Source organism: Salmo salar, chromosome ssa19, assembly GCF_905237065.1.
Source record: "Salmo salar chromosome ssa19, Ssal_v3.1, whole genome shotgun sequence".
In the NCBI taxonomy this organism is placed as follows: Eukaryota; Metazoa; Chordata; class Actinopteri; order Salmoniformes; family Salmonidae; genus Salmo; species Salmo salar.
Window position 1 is genome coordinate 71,035,506 of NC_059460.1, and position 20,609 is coordinate 71,056,114.

Here is a 20,609-nt window from a genome sequence, read left to right on the forward strand (position 1 = left end):
CCCAGTGTTAACTGTCTGATAGCCCCCCCCCTCCCCAATGTTAACTGTCTGATAGCCCCCTCACCCCCAGTGTTAACAGGCTGATAGCTGCCTTCACCCCCAGTGTTAACTGTCTGATAGCCCCCTTCACCCCCAGTGTTAACTGTCTGATAGCCCCCCCTTCACCCCCAGTGTTAACTGTCTGATAGCCCCCCTTCACCCCCAGTGTTAACTGTCTGATAGCCCCCTTCACCCCCAGTGTTAACTGTCTGATAGACCCCCTTCACCCCCAGTGTTAACTGTCTGATAGCCCCCTCATCCCCAGTGTTAACTGTCTGATAGCCCCCTTCACCCCCAGTGTTAACTGTCTGATAGCCCCCTCACCCCCAGTGTTAACTGTCTGATAGACCCCTCACCCCCAGTGTTAACAGGCTGATAGCCCCCTTCACCCCCAGTGTTAACTGTCTGATAGCCCCCTTCACCCCCAGTGTTAACAGGCTGATAGCCCCCTTCACCCCCAGTGTTAACTGTCTGATAGCCCCCTTCACCCCCAGTGTTAACAGGCTGATAGCCCCCCTTCACCCCCAGTGTTAACAGGCTGATAGCCCCCCCTTCACCCCCAGTGTTTCTGGCTGATAGCCCCCTTCACCCCCAGTGTTAACTGTCTGATAGCCCCCCATCCCCAGTGTTAACTGTCGATATCCCCCCTTCACCCCCAGTGTTAACAGGCTGATAGCTGCCTTCACCCCCAGTGTTAACTGTCTGATAGCCCCCTTCACCCCCAGTGTTAACTGTCTGATAGCCCCCCCATCCCCAATGTTAACTGTCTGATAGACCCCTCACCCCCAGTGTTAACAGGCTGATAGCTGCCTTCACCCCCAGTGTTAACTGTCTGATAGCCCCCTTCACCCCCAGTGTTAACAGGCTGATAGCCCCCTTCACCCCCAGTGTTAACTGTCTGATAGCCCCCTTCACCCCCAGTGTTAACAGGCTGATAGCCCCCCCTTCACCCCCAGTGTTAACAGGCTGATAGCCCCCCTTCACCCCCAGTGTTAACTGGCTGATAGCCCCCTTCACCCCCAGTGTTAACTGTCTGATAGACCCCTCACCCCCAGTGTTAACTGGCTGATAGACCCCTCATCCCCAGTGTTAACTGTCGATATCCCCCTTCACCCCCAGTGTTAACTGGCTGATAGCCCCCTCGTCCCCAGTGTTAACTGGCTGATAGCCCCCTCATCCCCAGTGTTAACTGGCTGATAGCTGCCTTCACCCCCAGTGTTAACTGGCTGGTAGCCCCCTTCACCCCCAGTGTTAACTGTCTGGTAGCCCCCCCTCATCCCCAGTGTTAACTGGCTGATAGCCCCCCTCATCCCCAGTGTTAACTGACTGATAGACCCCTCATCCCCAGTGTTAATTGTCTGATAGCCCCCTCATCCCCAGTGTTAATTGTCTGATAGACCCCTCATCCCCAGTGTTAATTGTCTGATAGCCCCCCTCATCCCCAGTGTTAATTGTCTGATAGCCCCCCTCATCCCCAGTGTTAATTGTCTGATAGACCCCATCATCCCCAGTGTTAACTGGCTGGTAGCCCCCTCATCCCCAGTGTTAATTGTCTGATAGCCCCCCTCATCCCCAGTGTTAATTGTCTGATAGCCCCCCTCATCCCCAGTGTTAATTGTCTGATAGCCCCCATCATCCCCAGTGTTAACTGACTGATAGACCCCTCATCCCCAGTGTTAATTGTCTGATAGACCCCTCATCCCCAGTGTTAATTGTCTGATAGCCCCCCTCATCCCCAGTGTTAATTGTCTGATAGCCCCCCTCATCCCCAGTGTTAATTGTCTGATAGCCCCCATCATCCCCAGTGTTAACTGACTGATAGACCCCTCATCCCCAGTGTTAACTGACTGATAGACCCCATCATCCCCAGTGTTAGTTGTCTGATAGCCCCCATCATCCCCAGTGTTAACTGACTGATAGACCCCTCATCCCCAGTGTTAATTGTCTGATAGACCCTCATCCCCAGTGTTAACTGACTGATAGCCCCCATCATCCCCAGTGTTAATTGTCTGATAGACCCCTCTTCCCCAGTGTTAACTGACTGATAGACCCCTCACCCCCAGTGTTAATTGTCTGATAGACCCCTCATCCCCAGTGTTAACTGACTGATAGCCCCCATCATCCCCAGTGTTAATTGTCTGATAGACCCCTCTTCCCCAGTGTTACCTGGCTGATAGCCCCCCTCATCCCCAGTGTTACCTGGCTGATAGCCCCCCTCATCCCCAGTGTTACCTGGCTGATAGCCCCCCTCATCCCCAGTGTTAATTGTCTGATAGACCCCTCATCCCCAGTGTTAACTGACTGATAGCCCCCCTCATCCCCAGTGTTAATTGTCTGATAGACCCCTCACCCCCAGTGTTAATTGTCTGATAGACCCCTCATCCCCAGTATTACCTGGCTGATAGCCCCCCTCATCCCCAGTGTTAATTGTCTGATAGCCCCCTCATCCCCAGTGTTAATTGTCTGATAGACCCCTCACCCCCAGTGTTAATTGTCTGATAGACCCCTCATCCCCAGTGTTACCTGGCTGATAGCCCCCTCATCCCCAGTGTTAATTGTCTGATAGACCCCTCATCCCCAGTGTTACCTGGCTGATAGCCCCCCTCATCCCTTGTCCAACCTTAAGACACCTCTTTTCCCTCCTATTTCCATCTGCTTTACTACACTATAGTAAATGCCTCTATGTCTCCTCTGTCTCGTTAGGCCCCTGTGAATGCCCTTAGTGCTCCCCTCCATCCCACCCCCTGGTAGCTGAATCCTGGGAGGTGAGGATTCAGAGGATGTTGGGGACGGAGGGGGGTTGGAGGGGGGTGTAGGTGGGTGTAAGGGGGTCGGAAGGGGGTGCAGGTGGGTTGCAAGGTGAGAGAGAAGTTAGGACGTGGGAAACGTGTCTCCAGTCCATCTGTTCACATCCTGTAACTACAGGATGGAGACTGGACTGGGACCCTAGGTCATGCTACACCACCCCCTTCCGCTTGCCTCCACTCCTCGCCCCACTGGGTGACTTTCACGGTGGCAGCGAGAGGGAATAGCCCCCTTGGTATTGTTCCCTGCTGAGAGGTGGGACAACAAATTAAAGATCCAGGCAGAGTGCAAAATCCTTCCAGGAAAAAAACACTCCAGAGTGTGTGACAGTGTTTGTGTGTGGAGTGGACTCCAGGTTCGGAATGCTGGGCCAGGCGGATGTGAGAGAGTGAAAGAACAGGGGGTATTTTTAGAAGAATTACATTTGTGGCTCTAGGCTGGACGTTTGTGTGGAGATAGGAGCAAGACATAAACACAGAGAGCCAACAGAAGTGAAGTGCGTGTGTGAGAATGTGTGTGTTGTGCAACGCTTCGTTTCGGGGTCCGCGTCACATCCTGAAGGGAGAGCCAGGGACAAGAGGAGAGATGACTGAGGGGTTAATTTTGTTCTTTCGCTCTTTTTCAGTTTCCTGAAACTCTCTTTGGAAATTCCATCGAAACCTCATTCCTTCATTCACCTGATAAAGTACCAGTAGCCCACTTCTCTCACCTTGATGTTATTGCGTTGTGAAGGTCAAACTGTGTAGTCTCTGCACACAGTAGACGCTACCTACATACAATACCACTGTTAACAGATCTGCCTGAGGGGCATGCCTTGCCCTGCTAGCACCAGTCAGTCCTGGCCAGCCCATTACTCCTGGCATCTCATCGTCCTCTGGCCAGAAGGCCGGCTGGTTAAGGAATCAGGAGGAGTTTGGCAGCCAGATCGGAGGATAGGGGTGTGTGAGTATGGGGGGCAGGGGGCCCTCCAGACCCCACGTCCTGTCTCCAGGGGTAACAACAGTGCCAACAGAGGAAACTGCGGGCGCCGCTCACTCGGAACATGGCAGTAAAAAATAGGTATCACTGACACACTGAGAAGTTGCCACAAACATACATACACACACACTGCACTTCATTGCACTTACGTACACTCACTCACCACTCAGGCAGCAACACTCACAAACACATCCACACACTTCCACACACACATCCGCAGACTGACACAAACAAACGGACACACACACTCCAAGGCAGAACGGTTGCCAAGATAAGAACAATGTGTTGAATGATCTGTACTAGCAGAAACAACATGACTGTGTACAGATGGGAGTGCTGATGGAGAAACAGAGAGAAGTGTTTTGTTCTAAGATGTAGTCAGGAGTGCTAGTAGTGGAAATAGTGAAGGGAACTCACCTTGACCAATGACACGGTGGCGTCAGGGTTGGTGACCCTACAGGGGAAGACCAGTGGCTGGCTCTCCTTGATATACACCAAATCTGGACTGTTATTCTGCTCCTCCACAAATGGCCGCTGTCTGTCTGAAACCACAACACTGAGGTTAGGGATAGGTACACACACACACACACACACACACACACACACACACACACACACACACACACACACACACACACACACACACACACACACACACACACACACACACACACACACACACACTTACTTAATACCCATTCAGCAAATAGTCTCCTGGAGTCAACAATAAACACACAGATTGTTTCGAGGTAATCAAACAGCCTGTGATCCTTCCAGGTACATTACCCCCTCCACACCCACCCTCTAATATTCCTGTGCCATTGAAAGGCGTGGGCGGGTGGAGCTCACCTCATTGTTTGTCAGCTACTGTACTGTGTTATTCAAGGAAAGTATAATCTCTGAACATTTTAACAAAAGTACCCCAAGGACTAGTGGCCTGGACCGCAGGGCTTCCTCCTGCTGCTTTGATTACATATGAAGGAGCTAGCGAGGGGGCAGGAGGGTGAGAGCAGAGAGGGGCAGGAGGGTGAGAGAAGAGAGGGGCAGGAGGGTGAGAGCAGAGAGGGGCAGGAGGGTGAGAGCAGAGAGGGGCAGGAGGAGCAGGAGGGTGAGAGCAGAGAGGGGCAGGAGGGGCAGGAGGGTGAGAGCAGAGAGGGGCAGGAGGGTGAGAGCAGAGAGGGGCAGGAGGGTGAGAGCAGAGAGGGGCAGGAGGGTGAGAGCAGAGAGGGGCAGGAGGAGCAGGAGGGTGAGAGCAGAGAGGGGCAGGAGGGTGAGAGCAGAGAGGGGCAGGAGGGGCAGGAGGGTGAGAGCAGAGAGGGGCAGGAGGGTGAGAGCAGAGAGGGGCAGGAGGGACAGGAGGGTGAGAGCAGAGAGGGGCAGGGGGGTGAGAGCAGAGAGGGGCAGGAGGGTGAGAGCAGAGAGGGGCAGGAGAGTGAGAGCAGAGAGGGGCAGGAGAGTGAGAGCAGAGAGGGGCAGGAGAGGAGCAGAGAGGGGCAGGAGGGGCAGGAGGGGCAGGAGGGTGAGAGCAGAGAGGGGCAGGAGAGTGAGAGCAGAGAGGGGCAGGAGAGTGAGAGCAGAGCGGGTGATGGAGTCAGACGCCTAATGGACTTGGCAGCCAGAGCGATTGATGGGCCCCAGGGGTCCTATTGGCCAAACAGTAGCCCCACCCTGTGACCCTGGCTCCTCTGGCGCCGCTATCTCCTCTGGCCCCTGGCCCAGCTCCATGCCCAGCCAGCCTCTACCCAGGACAGGGAAAGGCAGAGTGGGGCAGACAGGGCTGTCACGGTGCCTCCTCTGCCCTTGGATGCCCCTGAATCCTGAATCCTGCCTGGCCTTCATCCTATTTCACCCCCCTTACCCTCCCACCTTCCACTCCCGCCCCCTTTTGAACAGAACCAGAGACACCCACCCCCACCCTCCCCTGTCTATAGACCTCCAGCTCCCCTCCCACCTCCACCCCCCGCGGCCTCCTCCCGTCCCCAAGCACAGGATGCTGTGAGCAGGGCTGAGGGGAGCAGATAAGCCTGGTGCCCTGGGAAACTCTGCCCAAACCTGAGCCTTTCAGCAGCTGGACTATTCCTGGCCCCGAGGACTAAGGTAGCACGTAAATGAAAGTAAAAAGCTTTTATATATAGACCTGCTAGAGGGTGAGAGGGAGGGAGGGAGGGAGGCTGAGAAAAGAGACATGCTAAGGGGGAGAAACTGAGCCAGAGTCATTAGGATGTGTTGTTGGTACAAACAGTGTTGAGATATACATTTCTCTCCGGTATTGGTGTGTATTTAGCACCCACTGCCACTATATTTTGTTTAATCTAAGCATATAAACAATGAGACAGAGTGAGCAAGAGATTGACTGACCATTCCATCAGAGAGGGGGATAGATAGAGAGAGAGAGAGAGAGAGAGAGAGAGAGAGAGAGAGAGAGAGAGACCACTCCATCAATTGGGAAGAGAGAGAGAGTGGGGGAGAGAGAGGGGGGAGGAGGGAGAGAGGGGGAGAGATAAAGAGAGAGGGTGAGAGAGAAAGTGTCATTGAGAAAGAGAGCGAGCGAGAGGGAGAGAGAGCGAGACAGAGAGAGTTTAACAGAGAGAGTCCATCAGTGAGAAAGAGGTGGACAGATGATTCATTTCCTAAACCTTATTTCCATTTCCTGAGCTCTAGCATTTGTGACAGAGTGGCTCTGACAGGGACTTGGGAGTACAGGACACTGTAATGAGTAAATCCCAGAGTGAGATGGTAGTTGTTAAATGTTACCTGTGACATAGATGTAGACAGCACTCTGCCTGCGGGTCCGATGGCTGTACCGACACCGGAACGATCCTGTGTGCTGGGCCTGGGCTGAGCTAATAATCAGTTGGCTGCAGTAATGCTGGCTCTGCCTCCCACAGCGAGAATCCTCCAATTGCACAATCTCCTTATCTCTGGCCACACCTCCAGGGAACACCCACGACAGCTCCCACCGACCCCTGATTGGTCAAAGGTAGATTGCTGTAAAACATTCCATCTCTCTCATTGCATCACAACTTCTGAAAGCTGACCATAAAAAGGTGTATTTAAAAGGTGTATATAAAAGGTGTATATAAAAGGTGTATATAAAAGGTGTATTTAAAAGGTGCATATAAAAGGTGTATATAAAAGGTGTATTTAAAAGGTGTATAAAAGGTGTATATAAAAGGTGTATATAAAAGGTGTATTTAAAAGGTGTATATAAAGGTGTATATAAAAGGTGTATTTAAAAGGTGTATATAAAAGGTGTATATAAAAGGTGTATATAAAAGGTGTATTTAAAAGGTGTATATAAAAGGTGCATATAAAAGGTGTATATAAAAGTTGTATATAAAAGGTGTATTTAAAAGGTGTATATAAAAGGTGTATATAAAAGGTGTATTTAAAAGCTAATCTGATCAGTGAATAAGTCTAGGCAGACAATCTTTCCTTTATCTTGACATTTCCCACTTGACCCCTTTCACTAACCTACAACCCCCCCACCCTGACCCCCAACCAGCGCTCACTGATCTGCGCTGACCGCCTGCCCGCCCACCCACCCCCTTCACCTATCACCTCTGACCTCTAACCTGTGACTCCAGAGAGACTCACCTGCAGTGGATCGTCAGCGTCTGGTTGGCCTCCAGGACCAGCTGTCGACTCTTCACATCCAGAACAGGAACACTGAACTTCCCCTTAGGCTCTCTCTCCACCTTACCTGGGAGAGAGAACAGAGATGTCTTATTGGCTTTACCTGGGAGAGAGAACAGAGATGTCTTATTGGCTTTACCTGGGAGAGAGAACAGAGATGATGTCTTATTGGCTTTACCTGGGAGAGAGAACAGAGATGATGTCTTATTGGCTTTACCTGGGAGAGAGAACAGAGATGTCTTATTGGCTTTACCTGGGAGAGAGAACAGAGATGTCTTATTGGCTTTACCTGGGAGAGAGAACAGAGATGTCTTATTGGCTTTACCTGGGAGAGAGAACAGAGATGTCTTATTGGCTTTACCTGGGAGAGAGAACAGAGATGTCTTATTGGCTTTACCTGGGAGAGAGAACAGAGATGTCTTATTGGCTTTACCTGGGAGAGAGAACAGAGATGTCTTATTGACTTTACCTGGGAGAGAGAACAGAGATGATGTCTTATTGGCTTTACCTGGGAGAGAGAACAGAGATGTCTTATTGGCTTTACCTGGGAGAGAGAACAGAGATGTCTTATTGGCTTTACCTGGGAGAGAGAACAGAGATGTCTTATTGGCTTTACCTGGGAGAGAGAACAGAGATGGTCTTATTGGCTTTACCTGGGAGAGAGAACAGAGATGTTCTTATTGGCTTTACCTGGGAGAGAGAACAGAGATGTCTTATTGGCTTTACCTGGGAGAGAGAACAGAGATGATGTCTTATTGGCTTTACCTGGGAGAGAGAACAGAGATGTCTTATTGGCTTTACCTGGGAGAGAGAACAGAGATGTCTTATTGGCTTTACCTGGGAGAGAGAACAGAGATGTCTTATTGGCTTTACCTGGGAGAGAGAACAGAGATGTCTTATTGGCTTTACCTGGGAGAGAGAACAGAGATATCTTATTGGCTTTACCTGGGAGAGAGAACAGAGATGATGTCTTATTGGCTTTACCTGGTAGAGAGAACAGAGATGATGTCTTATTGGCTTTACCTGGGAGAGAGAACAGAGATGTCTTATTGGCTTTACCTGGGAGAGAGAACAGAGATGTCTTATTGGCTTTACCTGGGAGAGAGAACAGAGATGATGTCTTATTGGCTTTACCTGGGAGAGAGAACAGAGATGATGTCTTATTGGCTTTACCAGGGAGAGAGAACAGAGATGTCTTATTGGCTTTACCTGGGAGAGAGAACAGAGATGTCTTATTGGCTTTACCTGGGAGAGAGAACAGAGATGTCTTATTGGCTTTACCTGGGAGAGAGAACAGAGATGATGTCTTATTGGCTTTACCTGGTAGAGAGAACAGAGATGATGTCTTATTGGCTTTACCTGGGAGAGAGAACAGAGATGATGTCTTATTGGCTTTACCTGGGAGAGAGAACAGAGATGATGTCTTATTGGCTTTACCTGGGAGAGAGAACAGAGATGATGTCTTATTGGCTTTACCTGGGAGAGAGAACAGAGTTGATGTCTTATTGGCTTTACCTGGGAGAGAGAACAGAGAGAGAACAGAGATGAGAACAGAGAGAGAACAGAGATGTCTTAACAGTCTGGTCCAGAGCTATGCTGGCCACAACAACATGGACCAATAAATACCAGAGAACAATACAACAACTGACCACAACACTAGTGGTGTTGACAGATCAACTGACAGCGTCATCATAGACACTCCCAGGCAGAAACACCACTGACCCTCGTCACCTCCTCGTTCCCATGCCACTAAACCACTTGAGGACCAAAGTGGAAATGCGTAAGCAGTGTCACTTTTGTTTATTAAATAAAAGCAACGCTCTACTCCATGGTAAGTGAGGTTTATTAATGAGAGATAAATGGCGCTGTCCATCCACCCTTCCTTCCTCTCAGTCCAAAGGGAAACATTCACACAGACACGTCCTTAAACCAGCCAACTTATAAATGGAACCTAATTCACACTGTTGGGTCCTATTGGAACATACACAAACCTAATTCACACTGTTGGATCCTATTGGAACATACACAAACCTAATTCACACTGTTGGGTCCTATTGGAACATACACAAACCTAATTCACACTGTTGGGTCCTATTGGAACATACACAAACCTAATTCACACTGTTGGGTCCTATTGGAACATACACAAACCTAATTCACACTGTTGGGTCCTATTGGAACATACACAACCCTAATTCACACTGTTGGGTCCTATTGGAACATACACAAACCTAATTCACACTGTTGGGTCCTATTGGAACATACACAAACCTAATTCACACTGTTGGGTCCTATTGGAACATACACAAACCTAATTCACACTGTTGGATCCTATTGGAACATACACAAACCTAATTCACACTGTTGGATCCTATTGGAACATACACAAACCTAATTCACACTGTTGGGTCCTATTGGAACATACACAAACCTAATTCACACTGTTGGATCCTATTGGAACATACACAAACCTAATTCACACTGTTGGGTCCTATTGGAACATACACAAACCTAATTCACACTGTTGGGTCCTATTGGAACATACACAAACCTAATTCACACTGTTGGGTCCTATTGGAACATACACAAACCTAATTCACACTGTTGGGTCCTATTGGAACATACACAAACCTAATTCACTATACTGTGCACTTGATTAAATTGATATAGCTATAACAGGAAAAAATGAAATTATGCGTAGCAATGTATTGAGTGATCTAAAAACCTATTTCCAGGAAATCAAGTGTGTTTTTACTGTTGCAGCCATTATTTAAAGGAGATGATTTATGTGTTACAAATGACCAATGAGTTGTGGCTTGAGCCAACAGCAGGGTATTGATGACTGATATGTGGTTTATAACTCTTCATAGTACAGCAGACTGGGTGTGACTTCCCAGGTCCTCAGGGCTTCTAACAGTCATTTCACTCTCCTGCTTTGAGTAAAGCCTTTCTTTGGGTCCTCCACGTCATAACCAGCATGTCAAGCACTTCCAATTTACCAAAAGTGTGCCAATATGCTATCCTCTCTGCTATCCTCTCTACTATCCTCTCTACTATCCTCCTGATCAAACACATCATTGCTCTACGACCATTATCTGACCCCTCAGTCACTAGCAACCCTCAAATGAGGTTGACCTTATGATGATGCATGAGTTGAGTTCCACCTCAGCTGGACAATTTGAATGCAACCCCATTACTACTATTCATTGTCTTGGTTACCAGTGGATGCTCTAATTTTACTCACTCTGGTAATGTTTCCTCTTGCTCCACTTTGAGTCATACACACACGCACGCACGCACGCACGCACACACACACACACACACACACACACACACACACACACACACACACCTAGAGTCCTGAAGCAGAGTCTATATGTTGGGGTAAATAGTTTAAAGGAGGAAGTCAAGTCTCTCTCAGCACAGGCCCAAGGGGCATTTCAACAGGTTGTGAATTGGACAGAAAGTCCCTTCCCATTTCACTCAATACAGCTGGAGCTTTCATCCAACAAACCCTAGTGTAGGATCTCATGCACTTCAAGGACATGACCGGTTGAAACCCGAGAATGTGCCTGCACGACAGGAATAAGTTCATGAGCTGAATGTAGATTACAATAAAAAAAATTGACATGTTTTTCTCATGTGTTGTACATGTTATTCCAATTATGTAAACCACAAAAGATATTTTACAAAGTGTGGTGACATTTGCATATCATTAGAGGGAAATAATAAGGCTTGACCTTTGATATCTTGTGTTCACATGGTACAATTCATTCTTTTCAGATCCTTATCTGGGGTGGCAGGTAACCTAGTGGTTAGAGTGTTGGGCCAGTAACCAAAAGGTTGCTGGATCAAATCCCTGAGCTGACAAGGTAAAAATCTGTCATTCTGCCCCTGAACAAGTTGGTTAACCCACTGTTCGCCTATAGGCTGTCATTGTAAATAAAAATGACTTGCCTAGTTAAATACAGAAGAAAAAAAAGTCTGGCACACAAAATGTATAAATAGAAACAGTATGGTAAATCCCAACTAGCACATTTGGTTCCTTGGAAGTTGTGGGAGCGTAAGTCATTGGTTTCCCATTGGTTCTGGGAACGAAGCCATAAATGTTGTTTCCTGACCGTAAAAACTGAAAGTTCTATGATTCCCTAAAAGTTTTCCTGGGAAGTTTTATCAACGCTCTGAGAAATGATATTATAGGTTATTTGAATGTAATTAAATAAAGTTCTGAGAGCATGTTGCAATAAGACTTTTAATAACATGGCTAGCTTAGCAAACTGTTTGGAACTCCAAGCACAGATAGGACACATGGTAACTAATTTGCTTAGGCATTAATTATGCAAACACATTTACTTTTTATTGTGGCATGGAGTCAGTGAGATTCAAACCAACACACCTGAACACACTTAACAAGATAAAGGATAGAGAGAGTATTTTCTCCGCTGAGAACAGAATGTATGTTCTTAAATAACATTCTTAGAACATTCTTTGAATATTACACATTTTTTCTTGTGGTTTTAATACAAAGTTTTCTTAATGTTCTGAGAACATGACTTTAAAGAGAACCATGAGGAAACCCGTAGAAAACATTATGCTGAATACTGAAATTCCCACAGAAGAACGTTGTTTCTTAACATTCTTGGAACAATTTGAGATCATTACTTTAAATAGAACCATGAAGAAACCTGTAGGAAACGCTACGCTGAAGTACTGGAATTCCATAGAGATAGATAGAGGACTCATCTTTATATCTGTGACATTATAGCATATGTGACAGCATGGGCAGTGCCATTGAGGCTACAACCCTTAGGAATCCCCACCTAGTTGACTACTTTTAAATGGTGGATGCTTGGTGGAAGCCCAAGCGAAAACGGCCTTTTGGCCACCAGAGGCCTCAATCATTCTCTATGTGAAATTCCCACCTAAGAAACATATAGTTCTCAGAACATTATATGCTACATGGGTACCCTGCACCATTCCCATTCAAATATTGTGCATTAAAATGTGTATTTAAATTAGATAAAACAAATGTGATTTAATTATTGTGGACCTTATTTTGTTCCTTGATTATGCTAATAAATATATACAGGAAGAGGACAATAGTAACAATATATCAGGTTATGCAAGACAAGAAAACTTGGTCCACATACACTGAACAAACATATAAACGCAACATGTAAAGTGTTGGTCCCATGTTTGGCTGAGCTCCCTGCCTGTGCCATTAAACCCCTACAACTCATCCAGAACGCCGCAGCCCATCTGGTGTTCAACCTTCCCAAGTTCTCTCACGTCACCCCGCTCCTCCGCTCTCTCCACTGGCTTCCAGTTGAAGCTCGCATCCGCTACAAGACCATGGTGATTGCCTACGGAGCTGTGAAGGGAACGGCACCTCCATACCTTCAGGCTCTGATCAGGCCCTACACCCAAACAAGGGCACTGCGTTCATCCACCACTGGCCTGCTGGCCCCCCTACCTCTGAGGAAGCACAGTTCCCGCTCAGCCCAGTCAAAACTGTTCGCTGCTCTGGCACCCCAATGGTGGAACAAGCTCCCTCACGACGCCAGGACAGCGGAGTCAATCACCACCTTCCGGAGACACCTGAAACCCCACCTCTTTAAGGAATACCTAGGATAGGATAAAGTAATCCTTCTAACCCCCCCCTTAAAAGATTTAGATGCACTATTGTAAAGTGGTTGTTCCACTGGATATCATAAGGTGAATGCACCATTTTGTAAGTCGCTCTGGATAAGAGCGTCTGCTAAATGACTTAAATGTAAATGTATGTTTCATGAGCTGAAATAAAATATCCCTGAAATGTTCTATATGCACAAAAAGCTTATTTCTCTCAAATATTTTGCACAAATGTGTTTACATTCATGTTAGCGAGCATTTCTCCTTTGCCAAGATAATCCATCCACCTGAAAGATTTGGCATACCAAGAATCTGATTAAATAGCATGATCATTACACAGGTGCACCTTGTGCTGGGGGCAATAAAATGCCACTTTAAAATGTATAGTTTTGTCACACAACACAATGCCACAGATGTCTCAAGTTTTAAGGAAGCTACAATTGGCATGTTGACTGCAGGAATGTCCACCAGAGCGGTTGTCAAACAATTGAATGTTCATTTATCTACCATATGCCGCCTTCAACATAGTTTGGAAGAATTTGGACATCCAACTGGCCTCACAAACACTGACCACATGTATGGTGTCATGTGGGCGAGCGGTTTGCTGATGTCAATGTTGTGAACAGAGAGCCCCATGGTGGCACTGGGGTTATGGTATGGGCAGGCATAAGCTACGGACAACAAACACAATAGCATTTGATCGGTGGCAAGTTCAATGCACAAAAATACCGTAACGAGATCCTAAGGCCCATTGTGAGGCCCATTTTTTAAGGTATATGTGACCAACAGATGCAGATCTGTATTCCCAGTCATGTGAAATCCATAAATTAGGGCCTAATGAATGTATTTCTATTGACTGATTTCCTCATATGAACTGTAACTCAGTAAAATCTTTGACATTTTTGCAATTAATTAAATTGTTGCATGTTGCGTTTATATTTTTGTTCCTTACAGTATAAAGTTGTTGACCAATAACCATATGCGCTGCGTCCATACGTTACGCACACAGGAGCCAGTTCGAGCCAGTTCACCTCAGTTTCCTCTCCGTGCGTCTGTTTTAGCCATAAGCGCTGATTTGCGCCAGTTCCCGCGCTCTAGAAAGTTTCCTTGCGCTGGTCATGACCCCACACTCACTTATATTACAACTTCCATTTCACAAACTCATCAGCGTCAGGAAGTAGCCCTGTGTGTGCCGATTCAACCCGGGTCAAAGAGCGCACAGAGCAGGGCCACAGAGGTCTCCGTTATCCAAACAACTATCCCACAAGACAAGACTTATCTACTAACAACAGTTAGCTGTAAAAGAAGCGCACTTCTTTAACCACCATATGACCACACTGATATCTCGATGAGCCGATTAATGAGACAGTCGACGGAATAGCGCCAAGAAGCCTTGGCCTGTTATGTTCAAAGCTCGGGATGCTGGCTAAACTGTCTGCCGAGTGCCAAGTGTTTGAAGAATGTTCCCCTAGCGTCAATACTATCTCTTTACTGTGACAGTACGCACGTTCCTCCTGATTATGTGGCAATCCATCTTCCATGGTCTTGCACAATAGGACTACTACTAGAAGATGGCAAGTTGGCAACCTATGCGCACATCCTGCGTCAAGCATTTAGACAATAATTACGCATCATGCCTCAATGTGTCCATAATAAGTTGATGAAGAAATATTTATATTTAATTGGATATTATTATCAACTATTGATATTTATTTAAAACATGAACACATTAAATATAAGTACACTTGAATATGGAATAATTTGTGTGATTTGTCCGTAGGCGACTGAATAGGGATGGTGAGGGTGCGCCCCATGGGGAGCGGGCTGTTGCATATCCGTGCAGTTGATAGTTTCATCAATCAGTGAACTCTCTACTTACCTTTTGCGAGCGCACTGCCAGACAATCCACATAGAACCACGAAGATAAAGCAAATCATGTTGTCTGTCTTCCCCGTTGCACTGATGAGCTATGCAAGAAGAAACGTGTAACAGAGAGTTTAGTCCTTATTCTCCAGAGAACAGAAAGCTATAGACCGCACAGCATCAGCGCGCTTATCGCTGCTGATTCGCATTGATTCTGAGTAGGAGAGGTTTTCCAAATAGAGGAAAGGAGAGCCGTGGGAGACGCTACAGAACACCGAGCATCAACCAGTAAACTTTTTTTCCCATTGTAAGCGTGGGCACCGGTTTTATACAGTTCCCATAGCAAGCGGATAACGGGCCTTCCCGTGACGTCCCATCGCCACACCCATGGCGCGTAAAAGCTGAGTCCCACCCGTACAGTATCCATTCTTACACAGTCACTCTAGACTAATTGAAACAATGAAGATGACGTACTGATACTGATACCCTGTCTGACCCACAAACATCATATAACCATATGAAACAGTGAGTAAATATAAGCATGCCCAAGCAATTACGCGCCACTGCTGCCTAAATCGCAGTGACCTGGGTGGCTGCGGGAAAAGTGTCTTTCTTGAGACAATTACCAGCTTTTGATTGGACCAACAATATCCTATAAAACACCCCCAATGTCTATCTACTGTATCTCCTCCACCCAGGTCCCCTATGACAGTGGTGGGTGTATGCCCATGGCATCACCTGACCTGCTGTCAGGGATGCACATCATTCATTCACTTATTCATGGCAACAGCATGACAGTAGGGGTGGCAAGAGCTTTGACTAGATGGTACACAGCTACGGACTGAAGTGATCTTTCATATCATATCATACGCAGCAGGTTAGGATAATTAACCTAGCTGGTCAGGATAATTAGGTTTTAAGGTTAGGAAAAAGGTTAGGGTGGTTAGGGCTGGCTAAAATGCTATCCTAACCTGCTATGAAAAGTCACTTCCGTCCATAGCTGTATACCATCTAGCCACAAATGGACCACTTGGTCTATAAAAAGTGGTCAGATTGAGCAGATGCTAAACTACAGGACAGTTTTGCGAGCACAGACTGGAACATGTTCCGGGATTCTTCCGATGGCATTGAGGAGTACACCACATCAGTCACTGGCTTTATCAATAAGTGCATTGAGGACGTCGTCCCCACAGTGACTGTATGTACATATCCAACCAGAAGCCATGGATTACAGGCAGCATTCGCACTGAGCTAAATGGTAGAGCTGCAGCTTTCAAGGAGCGGGACTCTAACCCAGAAGTTTATAAGAAATTCCACTATGCCCTCCGACAAACCATCAAACAGGCAAAGCGTCAATACAGGACTAAGATCGAAACGTACTTCACCGGCTCCGACGATCGTCGGATGTGGCATGGCCTGCAAGCTGTTACAGACTACAAAGGGAAGCACAGCCGAGAGCTGCCCAGTGCCACGAGCCAGACGAGCTAAATTACTTCTATGCTCTCGTCGAGGCAGGTAACACTGAAACATGCATGAAAGCATCAGCTGTTCCGGACGACTGTGTGATCAAGCTCTCCGCTGCCGATGTAAGACCTTTAAACAGGATTACCAGGATGTGTACTCCAAGCACGCGCTAACCAACTGGCAAGTGTCTTCACTGATATTTTCAACCTATCTTTGTCTGAGTCTGTAATACCAACATGTTTCAAGCAGACCACCATAGTCCTGGTGCCCAAGAACACTAAAGTAACCTGCCTAAATGACTACCGACCCGTAGCACTCACATCTGTAGCCATGAAGTGCTTGAAAGGCTGGCCATTGCTCACATCAACACCATTACCCCAGAAAGACTAGACCCACTCCAATTTGCATACCGCACCAATAGATCCACAGATGATGCAATATCTATTGCACTCCACACTGCCCTTTCACACCTGTACAAAAGGAACACCTATTTGAGAATGCTATTCATTGACTACAGCTCAGCGTTCAACACCATAGTGCCCTCAAAGCTCATCACTAAGCTAAGGACCCTGGGGCTAATCACCTCCCTCTGCAACTGGATCCTGGACTTCCTGACGGTCCGCCCCCAGGTGGTAAGGGTAGGTAACAACACATCTGCCACGCTGATCCTCAACACGGGGCCCCTCAGGAGTGGATGCTCAGTCCCCTCCTGTACTCACTGTTCACTCATGACTGCACGGCCAGGCACAACTCCAACACCATCATTAAGTTTGCTGATGACACAACAGTGCCCTGATCACCGACAACGAAGAGAGAGCCAATAGGGAGAAGGTCAGAGACCTGGCCGTGTGGTGCAAAGACAACAACCTCTCCCTCAACGTGATCAAGACAAAGGAGATGATTGTGGACTACAGGAAAAGGAGGACCGAGCACGCCCCCATTCTCATCAACAGGGCTGTAGTGGAGCAGGTTGAGAGCTTCCTTGGCAGCCACATCACCAACAAACTAACATGGTCCAAGCACACCAAGACAGTCGTGAAGAGGGCACGACAAAACCTATTCCCCCTCAGGAGACTGAAAAGATTTGGCATGGGTCCTCAGATCCTCAAAAGGTTTTACAGCTGCACCATTGAGAGCATCCTGACGGGTTGCATCACCGCCTGGTATGGCCACTGCTCGGCCTCCGACCGCAAGGCACTAAAGAGGGTAGTGTGTACTGCCCAGTACATCACCGGGGCCTAGCTTCCTGCCATCCAGGGCCTCTATACCAGACGGTGTCAGAGGAAGGCCCTAAAAATGGTTAAATACTTTTTTGCCCCCCCACTGCTGCTACTCTCTGTTATTGTCTATGCATAGTCACTTTAACAACACTAGATACTTGTACGTATAACCTCATTGACCTCGACACCGGTGCCCCTGCACATTGACTCTGTACTGGTACCCCCTGTATATAGCCCCGCTATTGTTATTTACTGTTGCTCTTTAATCATTTGTTATTCTTATCTCTTACTTTTTTTTTTGTATTTTTCTTAAAACTGCATTGTTGTTAAGGGCTTGTAAGTAAGCACTTCACTGTAAGGTTTACACCTGTTGTATGTGACAAATACAATTTGATTTGATTTGAGTGCTCATAGTAAAAGTGTGCACGAGTCACGGTGTACATTTTTTGTTATAGTTGTTTCAACTATACTGAACAGAAATATAAAGGCAACATGCAAAAATGTCAAAGATCTTACTGAGTTACAGTTCATATAAGGAAATCCGTCAATTGAAATACATTCATTAGGCGATAACCTATGGATTTCACATGACTGGGAATATGCTTCCGATGGTCACAGATATCTTAAAAAAAGGAAGGGGCGTGGATGAGAAAAACCCGTCAGTATCTGGTGTCACCATCACTTGCCTTATTTTTCGCAACATAGAGTTGATCAGGCTGTTGATTGTGGCCTGTGGAATGTGGTCTCACTCCTCTTCAACTGCTGTGCAAAGTTGCTGGATATTTCTTTCTTTAATTTAACCCTTATTTGACCAGGTAAGTTAACAGCAATGACCTGGGGAATAGTTACAGGGGAGAGGAGGGGGATGAATGAGCCAATTGGAAGCAGGGGATGATTAGGTGGACATGATGGTATGAAGGCCAGATTGGGAATGTAGCCAGAACACCGGGATTAACACCCCTACTCTTACGATAAGTGCCATGGGATCTTCAGTGACCACAGAGAGTCAGGACACCGGGTTTAACACCCCTACTCTTATGATAAGTGCCATGGGATCTTCAGTGACCACAGAGAGTCAGGACACCCGTTTAACGTCCCATCCAAAAGACAGCACCCTACAAAGGCTAATGTTCCCAACCACTGCCTCAGTGAATTGGGATATGTTTTTAGACCAGAGGAAAGAGTGCCTCCTACTGGCCCTCCAACACCCCTTCCAGCAGCATCTGGTCTCCCATCCAGGGACCAATCCTGCTTAGCTTCAGAGGCAAGCCAGCAGTGGGATGCAGGATGGTATGCTGCTGGGAAATACTGGCAGGAAATGAAACATGCTGTCATACACATCGATCCAGAGCATCCCAAACATGCTCAATGGGTGATATGTCTAGTGAGTTTGTAGGCCATGGAAGAACTGGGACATTTTCAGCTGCCAGGAATTGTGTACAGATCCTTGCGACATGGGGCTGTTCTTTATCATGCTGAATCATGAGGTGATGGCGGCGGATGAATGCCATGACAATGGGCATCAGGATCTCGTCACGGTATCTCTGTGCATTCAAATTGCCATCGATAAAATGCAATGTGCAATAGCTTATGCAATAGCTTATGCCTGCCCATACTATAACCCCACTGCCACCATGGGGCACTCTGTTCACAACGTTGACATCAGCAAACCGCTCGCCCACACGACGCCATACACACTGCCTACCATCTGGCCAGTACAGTTGAAACTGGGTTTCATCCGTGAAAAGCACTCTTCTCCAGGGTGTCAGTGGCCATTGAAGGCGAGTATTTGTCCACTGAAGTCAGTTATGATGAACTGTAGTCAGGTCAAGACCCTGGTGAGGACAATGAGCACACAGATGAGCTTCCCTGAGACGGTTTTTGACAGTTTGTGTGAAAAATGATTTGGTTGTGCAAACCCACAGTTTCATCAGCTGTCCAGGTGGCTGGTCTCAGACAATCCCACAGGTGAAGAAGCTGGATGTGGTCCTGGGCTGGCGTGGTTACACGTGGACGTATTGCCAAACTCTCTAAAACAACGTTGGAGGCGGCTTATGGTAGAGAAATTAACTTTACATTCTCAGGCAAAAGCTGTGGTGGACATTCCTGCAGTCAGCATGCCAATTGCACGCTCCCTAAACACTTGGGGCATATGTGGCATTGTGTTATGTGACAAAACTGCACATTTTAGAGTGGCCTTTTATTGTCCCCAGCACAAGGTGGACCTTTGCAATGATCATGCTGTTTAATCAGCTTCTTAATATGCCACATCTGTCAGGTGGATGGATTATCTTGGTAAAAGAGAAATGCTTACTAACAGCGATGTGAACAAATTTGTGCAGAAAATTTGAGAGAAATAAACTTTTTGTGCGTATGGAACATTTCTGTGATCTTTTATTTCAGCTCATGAAACATGGGACCAACACTTTACATGTTGCGTTTATATTTTTGTTCAGTATAAATAGGTTATCTATCATGTTTAGTGAGTCTTGGTGAAATGTGCAGTCCAATCAGCAGGTGTACATGTATAAACAATAGACAACATATAGACAATAGTGCCATCTAGAGAGAGACTCATACAATGGCATGACGGTTTAGCTTCACAACCTACTACAGTAAAATCATTTTGTCGGTACACCATACAAAGATCAAATGAGCAGACAGACAACATAACAAAAGGCAACAAAACAAAAGGTACACTCTTAGAGAATAAGGTGCTATCTAGAGCCTAAAATGGCTATTTGGCTGTCCCCATAGGAGAACCCTTTAAACAACTCCTTTTGGTTCCAGGTAGTACCCTTTTGGGTTTCATGTAAAGCCCTTTCCACAGAGGGTTCTACATGGAACCCAAAAGAGTTATACCTGGAACCAAAAAGGGTTCTACCTGGAACCAAAAAGTGTTCGCCTATGGGGACAGCCGAAGAATCCTTTTGAAACCCTTTTTTCTGTTTACAGTGTACAGACACAAATAGA

General features: G+C 46.8%; 1 protein-coding gene across 1 annotated transcript in view; it reads right to left on the reverse strand.

The window, feature by feature from the left end:
• flt1 (fms related receptor tyrosine kinase 1) overlaps positions 1-15,240 on the reverse strand; it is a 28,517-nt gene extending 13,277 nt beyond the window's left edge. The window contains exons 1-5 of the mRNA XM_045702683.1: positions 14,969-15,240; positions 8,896-8,934; positions 7,420-7,525; positions 6,577-6,788; positions 4,240-4,364 (exon numbers count right to left, since the gene is read on the reverse strand). Of these exons, the coding sequence (XP_045558639.1) occupies positions 4,240-4,364; positions 6,577-6,788; positions 7,420-7,525; positions 8,896-8,934; positions 14,969-15,026 (540 nt within the window). The 5' untranslated portion in view covers positions 15,027-15,240. The remainder of the gene's footprint in view (positions 1-4,239; positions 4,365-6,576; positions 6,789-7,419; positions 7,526-8,895; positions 8,935-14,968) is intronic.
• Between the last annotated feature and the right edge of the window lie 5,369 nt (positions 15,241-20,609).